The sequence below is a fragment of the Anguilla anguilla genome, chromosome 10, assembly GCF_013347855.1.
Source record: "Anguilla anguilla isolate fAngAng1 chromosome 10, fAngAng1.pri, whole genome shotgun sequence".
Classification (NCBI taxonomy): Eukaryota; Metazoa; Chordata; class Actinopteri; order Anguilliformes; family Anguillidae; genus Anguilla; species Anguilla anguilla.
The window spans coordinates 43,788,774-43,805,217 of NC_049210.1; the positions used below are offsets into that span (position 1 = coordinate 43,788,774).

Here is a 16,444-nt window from a genome sequence, read left to right on the forward strand (position 1 = left end):
AACGTTCTCAGAAAGGAAGTGCTGCAACTGCCCAGCTGCTGACTCAGCAGCCAGCAGCGCCGTGGCCTGTGGGGGGGGCGGAGGGGTGGGGTGGGGTCGGGGTCTGTCAGATGGGGGGCCTCTGGCGTTTTCATAGCGATGCTGAAAGCCGCAGGTTCGTATGTTACGCAAAAAGCCTGCTGGGAACATCTCTATGCGGGTTTCCATTCGCTGCTCTGGCTTTTCTAGTAAATGCCGCATACAGACATCTCACACCGGGTGTCTGTGTTTCATATTTACTAAATCGTAGAAAAACTTTGCAAACGCACATGAATATTACATTATACAGAGTTTCCAAGCACTCCCAAAAGCAGCAGCCCTCATATGTTGTGCACAATCCCACTCAAAATTTATTTTCACACACAGCACTTATTGGTTTGATAGATAGTAAGCATTCTTGTTGCTCTTCTCACTACTTTTCTGGAGCTTTTTTGCCGTTCTCCTTGTCACCAAAACTATGCATTTTATAACATGAACATAGCCCCCTTCCATTCAAACTCAGTAATTTATTACTCAGTAACTATCCTGCTGGTGTTCTGTACTACTTTGGCAAAGTATCTAGACTTATTTTAGAGGTTACATTAAAATTATTATGGAAGCTTCAATCCCACACCCAAAGGTGTCATCTGAATGAGCAGAGATCCTTGTATGTGCTTACTTGCTACATGTGAAGGTGTTTTGCTACATGTAGACTTCCAAATATCCCTCAATGTAATGATGAAACTGATATATGTCTTTAAGATACACACAAAATGATTTGCAATATTCAGTCAAGAAGAATATAACTTCACACAGTGCTGGTTACCAATAATAATTCTCACCAAAACTCATCTTGCAATCAATTTATTATGACAATTACACATTATTACATTTTAACATTTTAAGGGATACAGTGTGAACATTCAGCTTTTTTTTAAAGCTGTAATTACAGGAAGGACACAGACGTAATAAGGGAAGGCTGGAATCACAGCAGGCTTTGGAGTGAGTTATGTCAAGCTTTGAGTGTGGTTACAGCAAGCTTTGATGGAGTCACTGTGGCTTATTGATTGTCTTGCGGATCCATTCCAACTGCGTCTTGGAGAGTGAGGCATAGACTCCCGGTTTTTTCTTTATGCCACAGTCTCTCCCAAATGAGGTGACCCCCCTAAGAGCTCCTTCACACAGCAGAGGACCCCCGGAGTCTCCCTGACACACAGAGAAAGGACACACACACACTCAGTCCAGTCTAAACACAGCAGACGCATTCCACTTTAAAGCTAAATTCTCACTTGAAATCTGCAGGTTTAATTTAAGAAGGCGTACCACTGCCGACCTTATAATCAAATACGAACTGTGAAGAGGGAAATGTATCTTTTTGTTCTAGCATGCCTGTTCATGTGTGTGTGTTTCTGCAGGTACACGAGTGTTTATAGGTACATGAATATTTATGCATGTGTTTCTGTGTGTGTGTGTATGTGCGAGACTCACTTGGCAGGTGTCGGTACGTTTCTTTCCCATGGACCCCGCACACAGCATAGTGTCGGTGATCTTGGGTTTCTGGTTATAGTACTCCTTGGAATTGCACAGTTTTCTGTCAATGACGGTGACGTTGGCTGACAGCAGCACCTCTGACATGACTTTGCCACCGTTTTTGGTAACCCCCCATCCTGCTACAGTGCAAACCGTCCCTGCTGGGATGTCTTTAATGGGACGGGGCAGCGAGAGGGGCCGAACAGCCGTGGTTATCTTGGATTTCTTATCAAGCTGAGGAAGAGAGTCACAGGGAACGATGGCCACACACACCTTGCTTTTGCTGCACCAGAACACACATTTAAATCTCTGTCTTTATCAGAGCTACCTTTGTCTCAGTGTCCACACAGGGAAAATGATGCATTGATGCAGAAGTCTGTGTGGTTTAGTTCTGACAAACGTTATGGACATAATGACTAATAATAGCTGACCTTGAGGAGCATGAGGTCGTTGCCCTTCTGGCATGACTTATATTTGGGGTGAGGAACACTGCGCACCACCTTCCGGGTCTGTCGGGACTCCTTCTCTGGCTTTGAGCGGGAGTGCACCCCCAGCAGTACCTTCGTAGCACTGAGAAGCAGGGAGTTACAGACCAGAATTACAGACAGAAGTATAGAGTAATTACAGTTGGGACTTACAGACAAAAGTATAGAACATGATTACAGACAAGACTTGCAGACAGAAGTACAGAGAGAGAGAGCAGACAGGAGGTAACTGTGGAGAATGTTAGAATGGAAAGGTAAATGTTGGGAATGTTAGACTGGAAAGGTAAATGTTGGGAACGTTGGAATGGAAAGCTAAATGTTGAGAATGTTAGAATGGAAGGGTAGATGTTCGAAATGTTGGAATGGAAAGCTAAATGTTGAGAATGTTAGAGTGGAAAAGTGTTAGGAATGTTAGGAATCTCACTTTTGGCAGTGTGCTGCAGTCAGGACCCACTGGAGGTCAATCAGAGTGCCCCCACAGAACGGAGATCCCGTGGAGTTCTCCAGGAGAGACATGAACGGAAGGGAGTGGGGCTCCACTTCCTCACCGTTGATGATCTCTGCGCCCTCACCTGAGAGAAACACACAACATGCACTCACCTGAGAGAAACACACAACATACACTCACCTGAGAGAAACACACAACATACACTCACCTGAGAAAAACACAAAACATACACTCACCTGAGAGAAACACATAATATACACTCACCTGAGAGAAACACATAATATACACTCACCTGAGAAAAACACATAATATACACCCACCTGACACAAGGACACCCAATAATGTACATACACACAACATAAGAACAATTGTTTTTATCTTTGGTCCTCATGTTGAGAGACAACAGCTACAGAATATGGCATCATCTTTTCAGAGAAGACTTCTGGCAACATTTAAATCAGGCAAAAAACGCACTGACTCCAAATGCAGATGCCAGACCTAGAAAATGCTACAATTTTTGACCTTTTCTTAGCTTTCTTTTGCGTGAACTAACGATGCAACAACACACAGCTGGCCATAAAACAGCCGTGCAGGTAATAGTCCAGTATCTTTTGGTCCCCTAAAATAGGGGAGGGCCTGTGTCTACAAAGAGCTGTATTTCCTACACTGATAACGCAATATAGATGTAAATACCCAACCAAATTAAAGCTGACAGTCTGCGCTTTAACCCCATACTCATTGTTTCATTTCAAATCCAATGCGACGGAAAATTTAGCCATAACTACAAAAATTGTGTCATTGTCCAAACACTTTCAGACTGCACTGCATATACACTGATCAGCCACATTAAAACCACCTTCCTTTTTATGATTTAATATTTTATTTTCTCTGTTTGTAATCAAACAATTCACAGGTGCAGACTCAGAGCTTTTATTAAAGGGTATTCACGCGGAGGTCTGGGAGGTCCTTAGCCCCATCCTCTACACGTTCACTTTCAACATGGCTGGAAGAAGAGGTGTTAAGTCTTCGAAGATGCATTTAAAGTTTTACGTGAGATGTCGCTACAAGGTGGGGTTTCCCCTGAACCTGAGAAAACACTCTTGTGAGTAAGAACACAGCGGCATCAGATGGTTTCAAAACGTTTTGTTCCCTAATGTAGGTGTGCATTTTCTGAACTGGAGTACTTTGATTACTTTCAAAAGTTTTCCGCCTGATTTGATGCATGATTTTCTTGAGGGAGTAGTGCCCCTTGTTCTAAGCAGGGTAATCAAATCTTTCCGTGAGCGAAACATTGCCTCAGTTGACTGTCTCAGCACACAGAGCTTGCTGCATACCAGATTGGGTACAATGACAGATGAAACATCCCTCAGGAGAGTTTGACTAGCGTTCTAAGACACGGTGATTTTGAACCTCAGACCACCGTGCTGCTGCTAGATATGCAGCAGATACTACAAGCATTGTTTCTCCTGATTAATTTTCCTGTTGAACACAATGGAAAAAATATTCAGGAGAAACAATGCTTGTAGTATCTACTGCATATCTGGCAGCAGCACGGTGGTTTGAGGCTCATTTGATACCTTGGACCCTTGATGACTTAAAGCCATTTAGCCAACAAATGTGTTCCATAGTGTATCAGCATAATTTACAGCTGAATCTCGTCCCACCCATCAATTCCCATAGAAATCGGTGATCGGTGCATATAGATTATATATAGATGAATGAATGCAATATAGTACCAGTAGTAATGATAATGATTGCGATAATCGGCTCCTGTGTTGGGACCCAGAGGTGTGTGTATCGGTGTATGTTCGCTGAGGTAGAGACTAACCTGCATTCAGGCACAGGAGCAGAACAGGCAGGCAGACGAGCAGGTGGCCTTTTCCCTTCATGGTGATGTAATAGAGTCTGCCTAATGCTCTGACTGGTATTTATTTCCCCTAGAGAGGATGTGGTCCATTGCTGCCAAACCTCACTGAGGAAAATTTTACCCTGCGCAATAAACTGTGGTTTAGACGCTCACGAACACACACACACACACAGGCATGCGCACGCACGAACGCACACACACACACACACATGCGTGCGCACACACACATATGCACACATGCATGCACACACACACACACACATGGACACACAAGCGTGCGCACACACACACGCTTGCATACAGGCACGTGTATACAAGTACACACACACGCACACATTTACAAAGGCATGTGCACACACACACACACAAAAAAAAAAAGTGAAAAAGTTTTTGTTTGACAGAGTGTAAGCGTGTATGTGTGTGTGCATTCATACATTTGTATTTTTGCATGTGTATGATACTGTAATCTTACAGAGTAGATTACTACAAACAAAAATATGCTAAACAAGTAGATTAAATTTTCACAAAAATTTTTTTTGAAAGACCACCAGATGGTGCCATTTCTTAAGTTTTGTGTGGTTTGGAAAAAGAGCTGAAGCTTTTATTCATGCTTGATGCAACACACAGTGACACTGCCACAAAAAAGTGTTAGTATGCCTACCTCACAAAAAGACAATATCTGGCCTAAAAATGTATCTTAAAAACTAGGCTTAGACCAGAGTTGTATGACCAACATTAGACCAGGGGCCAGAGAGCTGAAAGGGATTTTCACACTGTACGGACACAGTTTGCGTAGTTTACCCATGGCAGCAGCCAGCACAAGCACAGCCGAGCACAGGAAAGTGCACAGTCTCAGGGAGCTGTGTTGCAGGGCACAGCAGTGACACACTCTCCCAGAAGGTGCAATGTGTCATTGGTTAGAGTTTTGTGTAATGGAGTTTTGTGTATGCAGACACTGAATGCATTTCAGTCTGGACAACTCATGCATTTAGATTTAAAAACATCAATGAATATGCTATGAGATTATTTTTGGTTTGGTGCTGAATGGATCTGCTATACGTATGTCACCTGCATGCACTAACCTATCAAACAGGGTGTTGCAATACATCTCCCCTACTAAACGGGAGAGATACCAAAACACCCCCAGCACCTAGAGACAGATCCAAACCACTGGTGGAAGCTGGGGTGGTGGAGGGTGAGTGCAGTTCTGTGAGCTGCAGCAAGCGTAGCATGCAAAGAGCCACACAAGCAATGAGCAGCACAGGCAATGAGCAGCACTGGCAATGGGCTGCACTGGCAATGAGCAGCACTGGCAATGAGCAGCACAGGCAATGAGCAGCACTGGCAATGAGCTGCACTGGCAATGAGCAGCACTGGCAATGAGCTGCACTGGCAATGAGCAGCACTGGCAATGAGCAGCACTGGCAATGAGCTGCACTGGCAATGAGCAGCACTGGCAATGAGCTGCACTGGCAATGAGCAGCACTGGCAATGAGCAGCACAGGCAATGAGCAGCACTGGTAATGAGCAGCACAGGCAATGAGCAGCACTGGCAATGAGCAGCACAGGCAATGAGCAGCACCTGAGACGTCTTGACTGTCGGCTTCAGAAGGCACTCCATCCGTGATGCGCGTACGTGACTGGTTGAAAATGAGAACATGTGGTTTTCTGAGGCCGACCAATGGTCGGCTGCCGCAGCACGAGTTTCCTGACCGAACTTGCTCTGCGCATTTCTTGCGCGTTGCTCATTTAAAGAAAGATGAAAGAGAGGAGATACAGTCGCCCTTGAAGAAAGGAATTTGAGAGATCCACCCTCCCCATGTAATGACATACTTTCCCCATTACGCACTCAGCGGGACACAATCATAAGGTTACCCTGAGCCAGGAGACGCTCGCAAAACTCACCTTTTGCCAATTCAAATGAACCATGACCTTTTAGTCACTATGGATACCACAGTTTCCACCCAACATACAAACAAACGTCATGCATTGTCCATTCACTCACTCAATTACGGTGTTTGCTTTTATAAGTGCATTTTCACAAAGCACTGGTACAGGCCATTCACCAGAGCAGGGACGTGAGAGGGTAAAATTCAGTATGTGGATGTAAGATACCAAAAACTTACCACATGCTGACGTCTGACGGCTTTGAATTTACCCGAGTGAGTGTGTTTGCGCATACATGTGTATGTGTGTGTGTGTGTGTGCAGGCTGGCAGGTGCATGTCCATACGTGTGCACATGCATGCATCCTGTATGTGTCTGTGTGTGTATACATGTGTATGTTTGTGTGTATGTGTGTGTGTGTGTTGTGTGTGCGTGTGTGTGCATGTGTTCATACATCTGTGTTTGTGTGCATGTGTGTGTGAGTGTGTGTGTGTGTGTGTCCGTGCAAAGGCTCAATGGGGGCCTCAATTATCTGTCTGAAACAAATGTTTAAGCCAACCCCAAATCAACCCCTTCATCACCCCTGAACCTCCATATTAAATGTTGCCTGTGTGTTTCTAAGACTGATTCGACTGCTGCCAGAAGTTGTCGCTGAAAAGATGCTGCTGGTTTCTCCCATAAGCCTTGAGTCTTCATCAGAGAGGCCATAATGAACATCTGGAATGTGAGAATAAACCTGTCTCCACTCTCCTTGACATTTCTCAGATATCTTTAAGGCTAAGCTACCTTCACAATGAGTTTGCCTGTTTGGTATTCTCCGTAATTATGTCTGGCTAAGCTCTGAAACGGCCCGATACGTGACTGACCTTCATGTGCAACCTACTCCATGACCAAATGAGAAAAGCAATACAAGTCACCAAAAATAGACCACAAGAAAAATATGTACTTCATGGTTTGTTTAAGACTTATTTATAACTTATTTATACTGGGAGGAAGAGGAAAATATTTTATGTAATATATATATTAAATATTAAACAGGAAGAGATACATAGAGTATCTAATAAATAGTCTGATGCCATGTGCCTTAACATTCATAGCACAAGCTAATTTGCTACGTGTATCCCTTGATGACCTTTTGCTAACGTGCTGCATTTATATGGAACTATTCTCATATCTCCAGGCACTTTGAAGCACAGCATATGGGTAGGAGGTGGAGGGAATTTTAGTCATCAAGAGTTTAGAGGGGAGCTAGCCTAACGGAAAAAACCCACACAACACACACACACACACACACACACACACAGGCACACACTCAAGCACACACACATACTCACTAACATACACGCACACACACACACAGGCACACACGCACGCACACACAGAGTAACAGAAACACAGATGAGAGAATAGGAGCACTTTCAGAATTTTGTATTGCGTAAAACGACCTAAAAAAACATTTTACATTTCAACTGGAACATTGAAAGAACAAGAGATTTGCACATTTGTATTTAAAAGTAAATTCACATTTCTTTCAAGAAATGTACAAGAAATGTAATAAATATCTTTAATAAACAGCAAAAACTAATACTTTGACTCTGGAATACATTCTAAAACAGTCAAACAAATATTACAATATTAAATAAATAGTTTAAAATAAATAAATAAAAAAGACAGTACATCTAATAATGATGTTGAATGTCGCAGAAATAATCTCTGGAGCTCTGAAAAACCTGAGGAGGGAAAAGGAACAGCAGTGAGTCACTGACTTTTCCCCATCAGCACACTGACTCCTGTAGCACACTGACTCTTATAGCACACTGACTCATACAACACACTGACTCCTGTAGCACACTGACTCCTATAGCACACTGACTCCTGTGGTACACTGAGTCCTACAGCACACTGACTCCTATAGTGCACTGACTCCTTCAGCACACTGACTCCTATAGCACACTGAGTCCTACAGTACACTGAGTCCTATAGCACACTGACTCCTGTGGTACACTGACTCCTACAGCGCACTGACTGCTATAGCACACTGACTCCTTCAGCACACTGAGTCCTATAGCACACTAACTCTTATAGCACACTGACTCCTTCAGCACACTGAGTCCTATAGCACCAGTTGAGGCTCAGGTTTTCAGGAGGATGTTTCGGAATTGGGTGAGGCAGAAGCTGCAGGCATGCTAACAATGAGGCATTTCAGGATGATTGACAATTCAGAAATATCCGGTCTCTACCTGCAGCTTGCACAACCTGGGCCAAAATCCCAGGGAGGTTATGACTAATGCACCTCCACAGACGCAGATGCAGACGCTGTGAGCCCATACCTGCTGGGGGGCGGGGGTATGGGGGGGGGTCGGGGGGAGGGGGCACAGACGCAGTGAGCCCATACCTGGGTGGGTGGGTGGGGGGGGTGTTCAGACCACAGCGCCGTTTCCGTCTGTCTGAAGCTTCTCCTTCTCACTGCTGGGCCCCAGGTATGCCGCCAAGAAGTTCTTGTGAGTTCTGTAACTGCAGAGCAAAAGCAGGAGATTCAGAGAAAGTTCAGTCCTTACTCCTCAAATACTCACTCTTTACTCTTCAAATACTCACTCTTTAATCTTATAATACATGGTCTTTACTCCACCAATACTAACTCTTTACTCCCCTGGTACTCACTCTTTACTCCTCCAACACTCTCTTTCCCCTCAATACTCACCTTTATTCCTGCAATACTCACTCTTTACTTCTGTAATACTCACTCTTTACTTCCCCAATATCTCACCCTTTACTCCTCCAATACTCTGTTTATTCTCCCCTAATACTCACCCATTACTCCTGAAATACTCTTTTTAGTCTTTAATATGCAGAGTGTACTACTGGTTAAAAAAGTTCTGCTCTGCACCTGTTCTGTCACTGACTGTCCGACTGAGTCTCATTGGAGAGATTTATATTCGACTCTGTCCCCGCTTTGGCCTTTGGCCTACAAGTGACACAGGTGTGGCAAGCTTACAGGAAATACCTGTGGCTGGGCCAGGACTTATCAGGTGTGTTTGTGCAATGTGCGCTGCTACGAAGGACGGCTTGCGCAGGTTCCAATATGCTGAGATATGTAGATATCTTTATGCTAGTCTGTTTTGGCTGCTTTTACAGGTCTGTGTGGCTGCATTCTGACGTGTGTAGCAGAGTCTGGAACAGTCGAAATCGAATTCATGAGCTGAAAAATGACCATAATATCCTATCAGTTTCTTTGCAGTTAATAAATTGAATTTCAGTATATGTGAATTGGCTGAATTGAAATGGGATTGATTGCTGCTCTTGTGTGATTGTCAACAGTTGCAAGCTCTGCACAGGAGAGTGTACAGAATAATACTGCTTGCACATGCCTCCTTTAATCTGCTTATTGTTTGATGTGTGATTGCTGTATGCTGATGTACCTCTGAACTGTGTTGGTCCTGTATAGAGCTTTTAAATAGGGTTTATATTTAGCAGGTCTCTATTGAAAAAGAAATCTTGACCTCAGTTAGACCTCAATTGTCTGTTTAAATAAAGGACAAATATATAAAAGCTGTGTATAGACGATGGGAGGTGTGTATAGGTGAGACTGTAGGTGTGAGCTGTGTACAGGTGTGTGTGCAGGTGTGTACGAGCGTGAGCTGTGTACAGGTGTGTGTGCAGGTGTAAGTGCCGGTGTGTTCAGGTGAACTCACTGTGCACAGATCATGAGCAGGATAGCACAGCAGCTGATGAGGGACAAGACAACAGCGATCACCACCAGCACAGTCTGCACCACCTCCTCGTCCGCCTTCTTTAGCTCAGTCTTCATCAGCTGGATCCCACAGCGCTCCCCGTCATATCCCATCATGCACCTGCGACGCAACACTGACCATGAGTGAGACGCAGACAGACAGTCTGACGGACAGAATGTCACGAGTCCGACTAAGATAAACAGACAGACAGACAGACAGACAGACAGGTAGGCAGGCAGGCAGACAGACAGACAGACAGACAGACAGGCAGGCAGGCAGGCAGGCAGGCAGTCAGTCAAGCAAGCAAGCAGACAGACAGACAGACAGGCAGACAGACTGGAAAATAGACACACAGACAGACAGGCAGACAGACTGACAGACAGACAGACAGGCAGGAAGGCAGGCAGGCAGTCAGTCAAGCAAGCAGGCAGACAGACAGACAGACAGGCAGACAGACAGACTGGAAAATAGACACACAGACAGACAGGCAGACAGACTGACAGACAGACAGGCAGGCAGGCAGACAGACAGGCAGACAGACAGACAGACAGACAGTGTAGTACTCACACGCATGTGGGCTCGCGTAGGTCGGCCATGTACTTGCAGTCCCCGTGTATGCAGTAGTGCTGATGGGTGGTGAGGCAGAGGTCCTCGCCCTCCACCTGTGCGGAGGTGTGGCCGGGCGTGTGGGTGGGGGCGTGGCTCGGGGCGTCGCTGGGCGTGCTGTGGGAGGCTCCCTTGTGCCGTTTCTTTCCTTTCCCCTTTTTTCGGTTTCTTCCCTCCTTTTTAGCAAGATGCTGAACTGCTGGGGAGACACCAGAGAGAGAGAGAGAGAGAGAGAGAGAGAGGGAGAGAGAGAGAGATAACAGGAGAGCGAGATAGATAGAGAGTGAGGGAGAGAGAGATAACAGGAGAGAGAGGGGTAGGCGAGATATTAATACTGTATAATCACACAAAAATCACATTACATAGCATCACATTACTTCAATAACATTACATTACATGTGTCATCGTATACTGAAGTACTGCACACAGTACTGTCTACAGGGTCACTGTAACATAACTGAGCCGGTGATTATGTACCAGTAGTACACCATCGCATCACTTTGCTGACCGATATCACTTTCAGCACACTGCCAGCTTCCCTCGAGTAAAAAACTAGGAAGAACGCACGCAGTAGTGTGGAACTCCACCAAAGCACAACAATCAGTCTCCCTCCGCATGCACGTACACACCAAATGTCTTGACAATCCAGTCGTTAGTTTTCGAGGTATGTTTGACCCGATGGTGGTACTCGAGGAAAGGTCACGGGGTCACCAAAATCAACAGGTTACTATCTCTAATGGGGTCACGTATTGTGCCTAGTTTGATTAAACTAAAAGAACCAATGGTGAGCTGGTTTCCCATCCCGGTCGATTCAATTGACTGTAGAGTTGTAATGTATGAGTCTTCTGTGTAATGGTAATATGGTGCCTCCCACACTAGCAATTAGCAAAGACGTGATGAAAGCGCTTCTATCACATGTTCATACTCTGGTTATGTATGTATGTATGTATGTGTATTTTCATTCATATTCATACCCAGTGGTAATTCTGCAACGTCATTCTGTTCCAACTCATTGTCCTCATCAGCTGAGCTCTGAATGTCAGTCCCTGATGATGTCACGCTGCTCCTCTCCTCCGATGCGGGGGTACGAGTGACCTCACTTCCCAAAGTTACTGTGCACCAGCATGCTGGGAAAACCATGGACCACTGTTACACAACTGCACATGATACACAACAACACAACTGCACATAGCACACACACGCACAAACACACACACACACAAACACTGCACTGCACATAATATACAACAATACAACTGCACATGATTCACAACAACACAACTGCACATGATACACAACAACACAACTGCACATAGCACACACACACACACACTGCACACTGCACAACCACAGATAACACAAACAACAGAGATGCAGATCGCACACACACACACACACACACACTGAAACGACAGTACTGCGGATAAATTGCAACCTCACACTCAGTGGTTGAGTGAGCAGTGATCAGATTGACCAAACACGCCTGTGTAAAGGTGTTCAAGCTCAGTCTGAGAGCTGGGTGTAATTACACACAGTTCTTTCCACATTTTCCCCCAGTAATGTTGCTGAAACCTTACACTGCTGTTGCTCAAGCAGCTTCCAAATGGAACTGTTGAGGATAATGAAACGGACGTTGAAAATGGTAATCATTAACTAAACATGACCATTTATTACTTTTTTCGAATATTCTGAACTGTTCAAGTCAGTTTTACTTCCTGTGAAATTTAACGAAGACAATCTAATCCCCTGAGTCAGGCATTGTGTTGCTGTCCTCTCCCCCTCCCTCATCCCCTAAAACCGTTCTTTCCTAAACAAAGAAAACGAAAAAACAAACAAAACATACAAAACAAACAAAAAAAAAATCCCAGGAACCTGAACCCAGAAGAAGAAACTCCAGACTCACCTAGGGACAGGACCCAGAACAGGAGAGCAGAGTTCATGACGTGCTCAGAGAGACTGAAGATGGGAGGAGTGTGTGTGTGTGCTCTCCTGCGTTACCCCACCTTTATACTGCACAGGGTGTGGGGGGCAGGGAGGGGCGGAGCTCAGCCTTGTGTCTGCCTCTCCGTCGGGCTATTAAGCAAACAGGATCTTTTGACATTCTTATAGAAAAAAAAGCCGACTGCGTCCTCCCAACAGGCGCACTCAAACGACTGCACTATCACACTCGTTAACTCTGAGTTATTTAAACACACCTCACGCTCGGTGTCTCTCGCAGAACTGGCTCGCCGTCTAAATGTGAACCAGAGTAAAAGTGGTTAAAGAAGCTGAAGATAAACAAGGGGTTAAATACGACGACAAAAAACTAGCAGCCAGGGAGCCAGTATAGCTGCCCTGAGGGATTATCCGCAAAAGGGTCACGCATAACTTTACATTTAACGACAGTTGGCATTAACACCTAGAACTGCCGGACAGTGTTAATCACGGACAGGTTCATCCGAGAAGGCATTGGTCTTTGATTTCTGAATGGCACTGATTTAAAGTGCACAATCTGATATGTATTTCCATTGACGTTGGGTAGCTACAAAGTCAAAAAGATTTCTGACATCAAAAACGTGGGGTACTTACATGCAAAAATATAGTCTCTAATAAATAAAATGAATAATTAATCATTATTAATCAGCTCAAATAAATAATTCTAATGTGTGCGCCTCTCTGTGGGATGTGAGTGTGTGGGTGAGTCGGTGTGTGTGTGTGTGTGTGTATGTGTGAGTGGGTGAGTGGGTGGGAGTGTGTAGGTGTGTGGGTGTGTGTATGCGCATGTGTGTGCGTGTGTGTGTGTGTATGTGTGAGTGGGTGGGTGTGTGTGTGTGTGTGTGTGTGTGTGTCTGTGGGGCCGCAGCAACCAGTTTTCGTCACCTTCTTCTCAGATACAAAATTCATAACTGTTTAGAGCAGTAAAGTGGTGCAGTAAAGTGGTGCAGTAGAGTGGTGCAGTAGAATGGAGCAGTAGAGTGGAGCAGTAGAATGGAGCAGTAGAATGGAGTAGTAAATTGGAGCAGTAGACTGGAGCAATAGAGTAGTGCAATAGAACGGTTCAGTCGAGGGGAACAGCAGACTGGAGCGCAGTAGCATCCCCGTGCTGCGTAGAGTAAGCAGCCTGGTTAGTTTCCTCGTCCTTGAGAGTGGGCCTGTGAGGTCGGCCTGGGGGCCGGGGCTGAGCCGGGCTCGGGAAGGCCGGCGAGGGGCCGCTGGAACCTGGCTGGCACTCGGGGAATGTGCGTGCTTCGAGTGTTTGTGCAACGCACTGTTTACAGGAGGTGTGATTGTGCAAATAATCCGGCGGATGACACATCCCTGAAATAACTGGCATAGTCTTGGGATGGAGGCATGGGGAGTTTATGTCCAATGCCATTTAAATGTTTAATTACTGTGGCTGGACTGCGTCTGGAGCGCGTCTGGACTGCATCTATCCTGAAGACCTTGGTCCCTGCAGTGCTGCTGTTTGTGGGAGACACGCCGCCCCTCCTTCAACTCCAACACACACCAGCTACAGCTTATTACTCAGTTTAACGCAAGTTTGACAAAGTGTAACATGCGGTTTAACGCAGTTTAACAAAGCATAAGACAGTTTAACGCAGTATAGCAGGGTTCAGACATCGTATCTGTTCACTGTGCGCTGCTGGAGTTCAGATGTCGTGCTAAATGCCCATGGGATTAATATAGCAACAGGCTAGCCATCTGCCACAGGCTGACCTCAGAACCCAAACACACCCCCGCAGGGTGTGTGTGTGTGTGTGTGTGTGTGTGTGTGTGTGTAAGAGTGAGGTGTGTATGTGTGATTCACTGACAGGGAGTTCCTTGGCAAACAAAGCACTGGGATAGTAGGCAATGAATTACTGTTCATGACAGAGGGATGTCCGTTTCATAACTGTTCAATCAATACAACAGTATGTCCATCTCACACCTCTTCATTGCAGCATTCATAATTTAATTACAGAGGTATGGCATTCTCATTACTTACTTTCATTACAGAGCTATGTCCATCACATAACTGTTCATTACAACAGTATGGATATCTCATAAATGTTCATTACAGTGTTTATAACTTAATTACAGAGGTATGGCATTCTCATTACTTACTGCTCATAACAATGTTCATAACTTAATTACAGAGGTATGGCATTCTCATTACCTACTGTTCATTACAGAAGTATGTCCATCATATAACTGTTAATTACAGTGTTCATTCAGCAATTCATAAAAGAGGAATTGCCATCTCATTACTGTTACAAAGGTATGTCCGTGTCATTGATGTTCATTATAGCGAAATGGCTATCTCATTACCATTCCAACATATGATAATCAACCTGGCCCTGGCTGCTGGGTTCGGTTTCTACCTGGTTGTTCATTTACTCCCCTGATTGCAGGGGAATAAAGAACGCCAGAATGACTACTGACCTCAGGGGACAGGTTATAATACCGCGCCCTATATTATGATATCTCTCCGCGTGACGTAAAAATTAATGTGCGGTTATGAAACCTCCGGAAGTCTTGTGGGTCATTGGTTACTGCGTGACTGCACCCTGACCGACCCGTCATTCTCACAGTAATATTTATCTCGTTAATGCGAAGCCTTCCCAGGTGATGTTACCTGCGTGTTCCAGCTGCGGCGGTGCGCGGCGTTGCGTGGCGTTGCGTGGCGGTGAGTGGCGAGCGGGTGGGGGGCGATCGCGGACTGAATGCCGATGAAAGCACGTTTGCGCGCGTGGCTCAGAGTCCGATTTCGGCACGGCTAGCCGGCCCCTTTCCGTTCCAAGCGCACGCGGAGGCTCTTTTCGCGGCTATTTATAAACGCCCCTCGTTAACCCAACCGTGCCGGGCCCCTCGTTAACGTCTCCGAACCGCTCGCCCACCAGACACGCCTGCCGGCCGCTTCCTGTTCTAATTTAACAAACCCGCCGGGCAGCTCGGCCTGTCAAGGCACTGGCCGAGTGTCTGAATGAGCCCCATGGTCTGTTATCTGTAAAGGTATTGTTCCAGTGTGTGGTTGGTCCCCATGGACTGGTATCTGTAAAGGTACTGTTCCAGTGTGTGGTTGGGCCCCATGGTCTGGTATCTGTAAAAGTACTGTTCCAGTGTGTGGTTGGACCCCATGGACTGATATCCGTAAAGCTACTGCTCCAGTGTGTGGTTGGGCCCCATGGTTTGACATCTGTAAAGGTACTGTTCCAGTGTGTGGATGGGCCCCATGGTCTATTATCTGTTAAGGTACCATTTCAGTGTATGGATGGGGCCCATGGTCTGTTATCTGTAAAGGTACTGTTGAAGTGTGTGGTTGGGCCCCATGGTCTGTTATCTGTAAAGGTACTGTTCCAGTGTGTGGATGGACCCCATGATCTGGTATCTGTTAAGGTTCTGTTCCAGTGTGTGGATGGTTTGGCATCTGTTAAGGCACTGTACCAGTGTGTGGATGGGACCCATGGTCTAGTGTCTGCTAAGGTGCAGTTCCAGTGTGGATGGGCCCTGCAATCGGGTATTGAATCCAGAAGTGCCAGTGCACGTCTGGGATTTGAGTTTGAGATCCCTGACTTGCCATGACTTGCAAACTGTGATAAGATGCTAAGGTCCTGAAGAAAGAACATGCTTGTCCGCACTCTTCCGGATCAATAGCTGAGGGAATGGGAATAAACACTTGGAAAAATAAGACTGGGAATGCCAAAATAATGAGTAATAACTGGGAATTCCAGCAACAAGGGCTCCATGTCAAAACTTGAAGGAAAGGAAAACCAAAACCATATATATGAAGCATTTTAATGGAATTTTAATACAAATACAAAAAAGCAACTTAGAGCACCTTGCACTCGGTATAAAAATATTGTTGAACCTGCAATCGAGAAAATGCTTGCTTAAAATCATGCTTAACAACTATC

At 45.4% G+C, this 16,444-nt stretch overlaps 2 protein-coding genes across 3 annotated transcripts; both read right to left on the reverse strand.

Moving 5' to 3' along the window:
* Window positions 1-866: 866 nt before the first annotated feature.
* Window positions 867-4,410, reverse strand: LOC118237433 (granzyme A-like). The gene is made up of 5 exons (XM_035436138.1): window positions 4,310-4,410; window positions 2,458-2,605; window positions 1,980-2,118; window positions 1,507-1,782; window positions 867-1,224 (listed from the first exon to the last, which is right to left on the reverse strand). Exons 1-5 carry the CDS (start codon window positions 4,368-4,370, stop codon window positions 1,069-1,071), a joined length of 780 nt encoding a protein of 259 aa, XP_035292029.1. The 5' UTR covers window positions 4,371-4,410; the 3' UTR covers window positions 867-1,068.
* A 3,384-nt stretch (window positions 4,411-7,794) lies between these two features.
* On the reverse strand, window positions 7,795-12,547 carry LOC118206770 (proheparin-binding EGF-like growth factor). Of its 2 annotated transcripts, none has more exons than XM_035379828.1 (6): window positions 12,475-12,547; window positions 11,546-11,698; window positions 10,533-10,770; window positions 9,927-10,085; window positions 8,630-8,748; window positions 7,795-7,964 (listed from the first exon to the last, which is right to left on the reverse strand). In XM_035379828.1, the coding sequence occupies exons 1-5, from the start codon at window positions 12,509-12,511 to the stop codon at window positions 8,655-8,657; spliced, it is 681 nt and encodes a 226-aa protein (XP_035235719.1). In that variant the 5' UTR covers window positions 12,512-12,547; the 3' UTR covers window positions 7,795-7,964; window positions 8,630-8,654. The 2 variants fall into 2 exon arrangements, with proteins under 2 accessions (XP_035235719.1, XP_035235720.1); XM_035379829.1 differs by having other exon boundaries at window positions 7,800-7,964; window positions 10,533-10,767.
* Between the last annotated feature and the right edge of the window lie 3,897 nt (window positions 12,548-16,444).

Bases quoted from the DNA above. Each gene is read 5' to 3' on its own strand.
- LOC118237433 (XM_035436138.1), bottom strand. From the start codon at position 4,370: ATGAAGGGAAAAGGCCACCTGCTCGTCTGCCTGCCTGTTCTGCTCCTG. The intron at 1,783-1,979 runs GTCAGCTATTAT...TCTCTTCCTCAG, and splicing joins ACGACCTCATGCTCCTCAAG to CTTGATAAGAAATCCAAGAT. The intron at 1,225-1,506 runs GTGAGTCTCGCA...TCTGTGTGTCAG, and splicing joins AACGTACCGACACCTGCCAA to GGAGACTCCGGGGGTCCTCT.
- LOC118206770 (XM_035379828.1), bottom strand. From the start codon at position 12,511: ATGAACTCTGCTCTCCTGTTCTGGGTCCTGTCCCTAG. The intron at 10,771-11,545 runs GTATGAATATGA...GTGTCTCCCCAG, and splicing joins CGTTGCAGAATTACCACTGG to CAGTTCAGCATCTTGCTAAA. The intron at 10,086-10,532 runs GTGAGTACTACA...GTTGCGTCGCAG, and splicing joins CTACGCGAGCCCACATGCGT to GTGCATGATGGGATATGACG.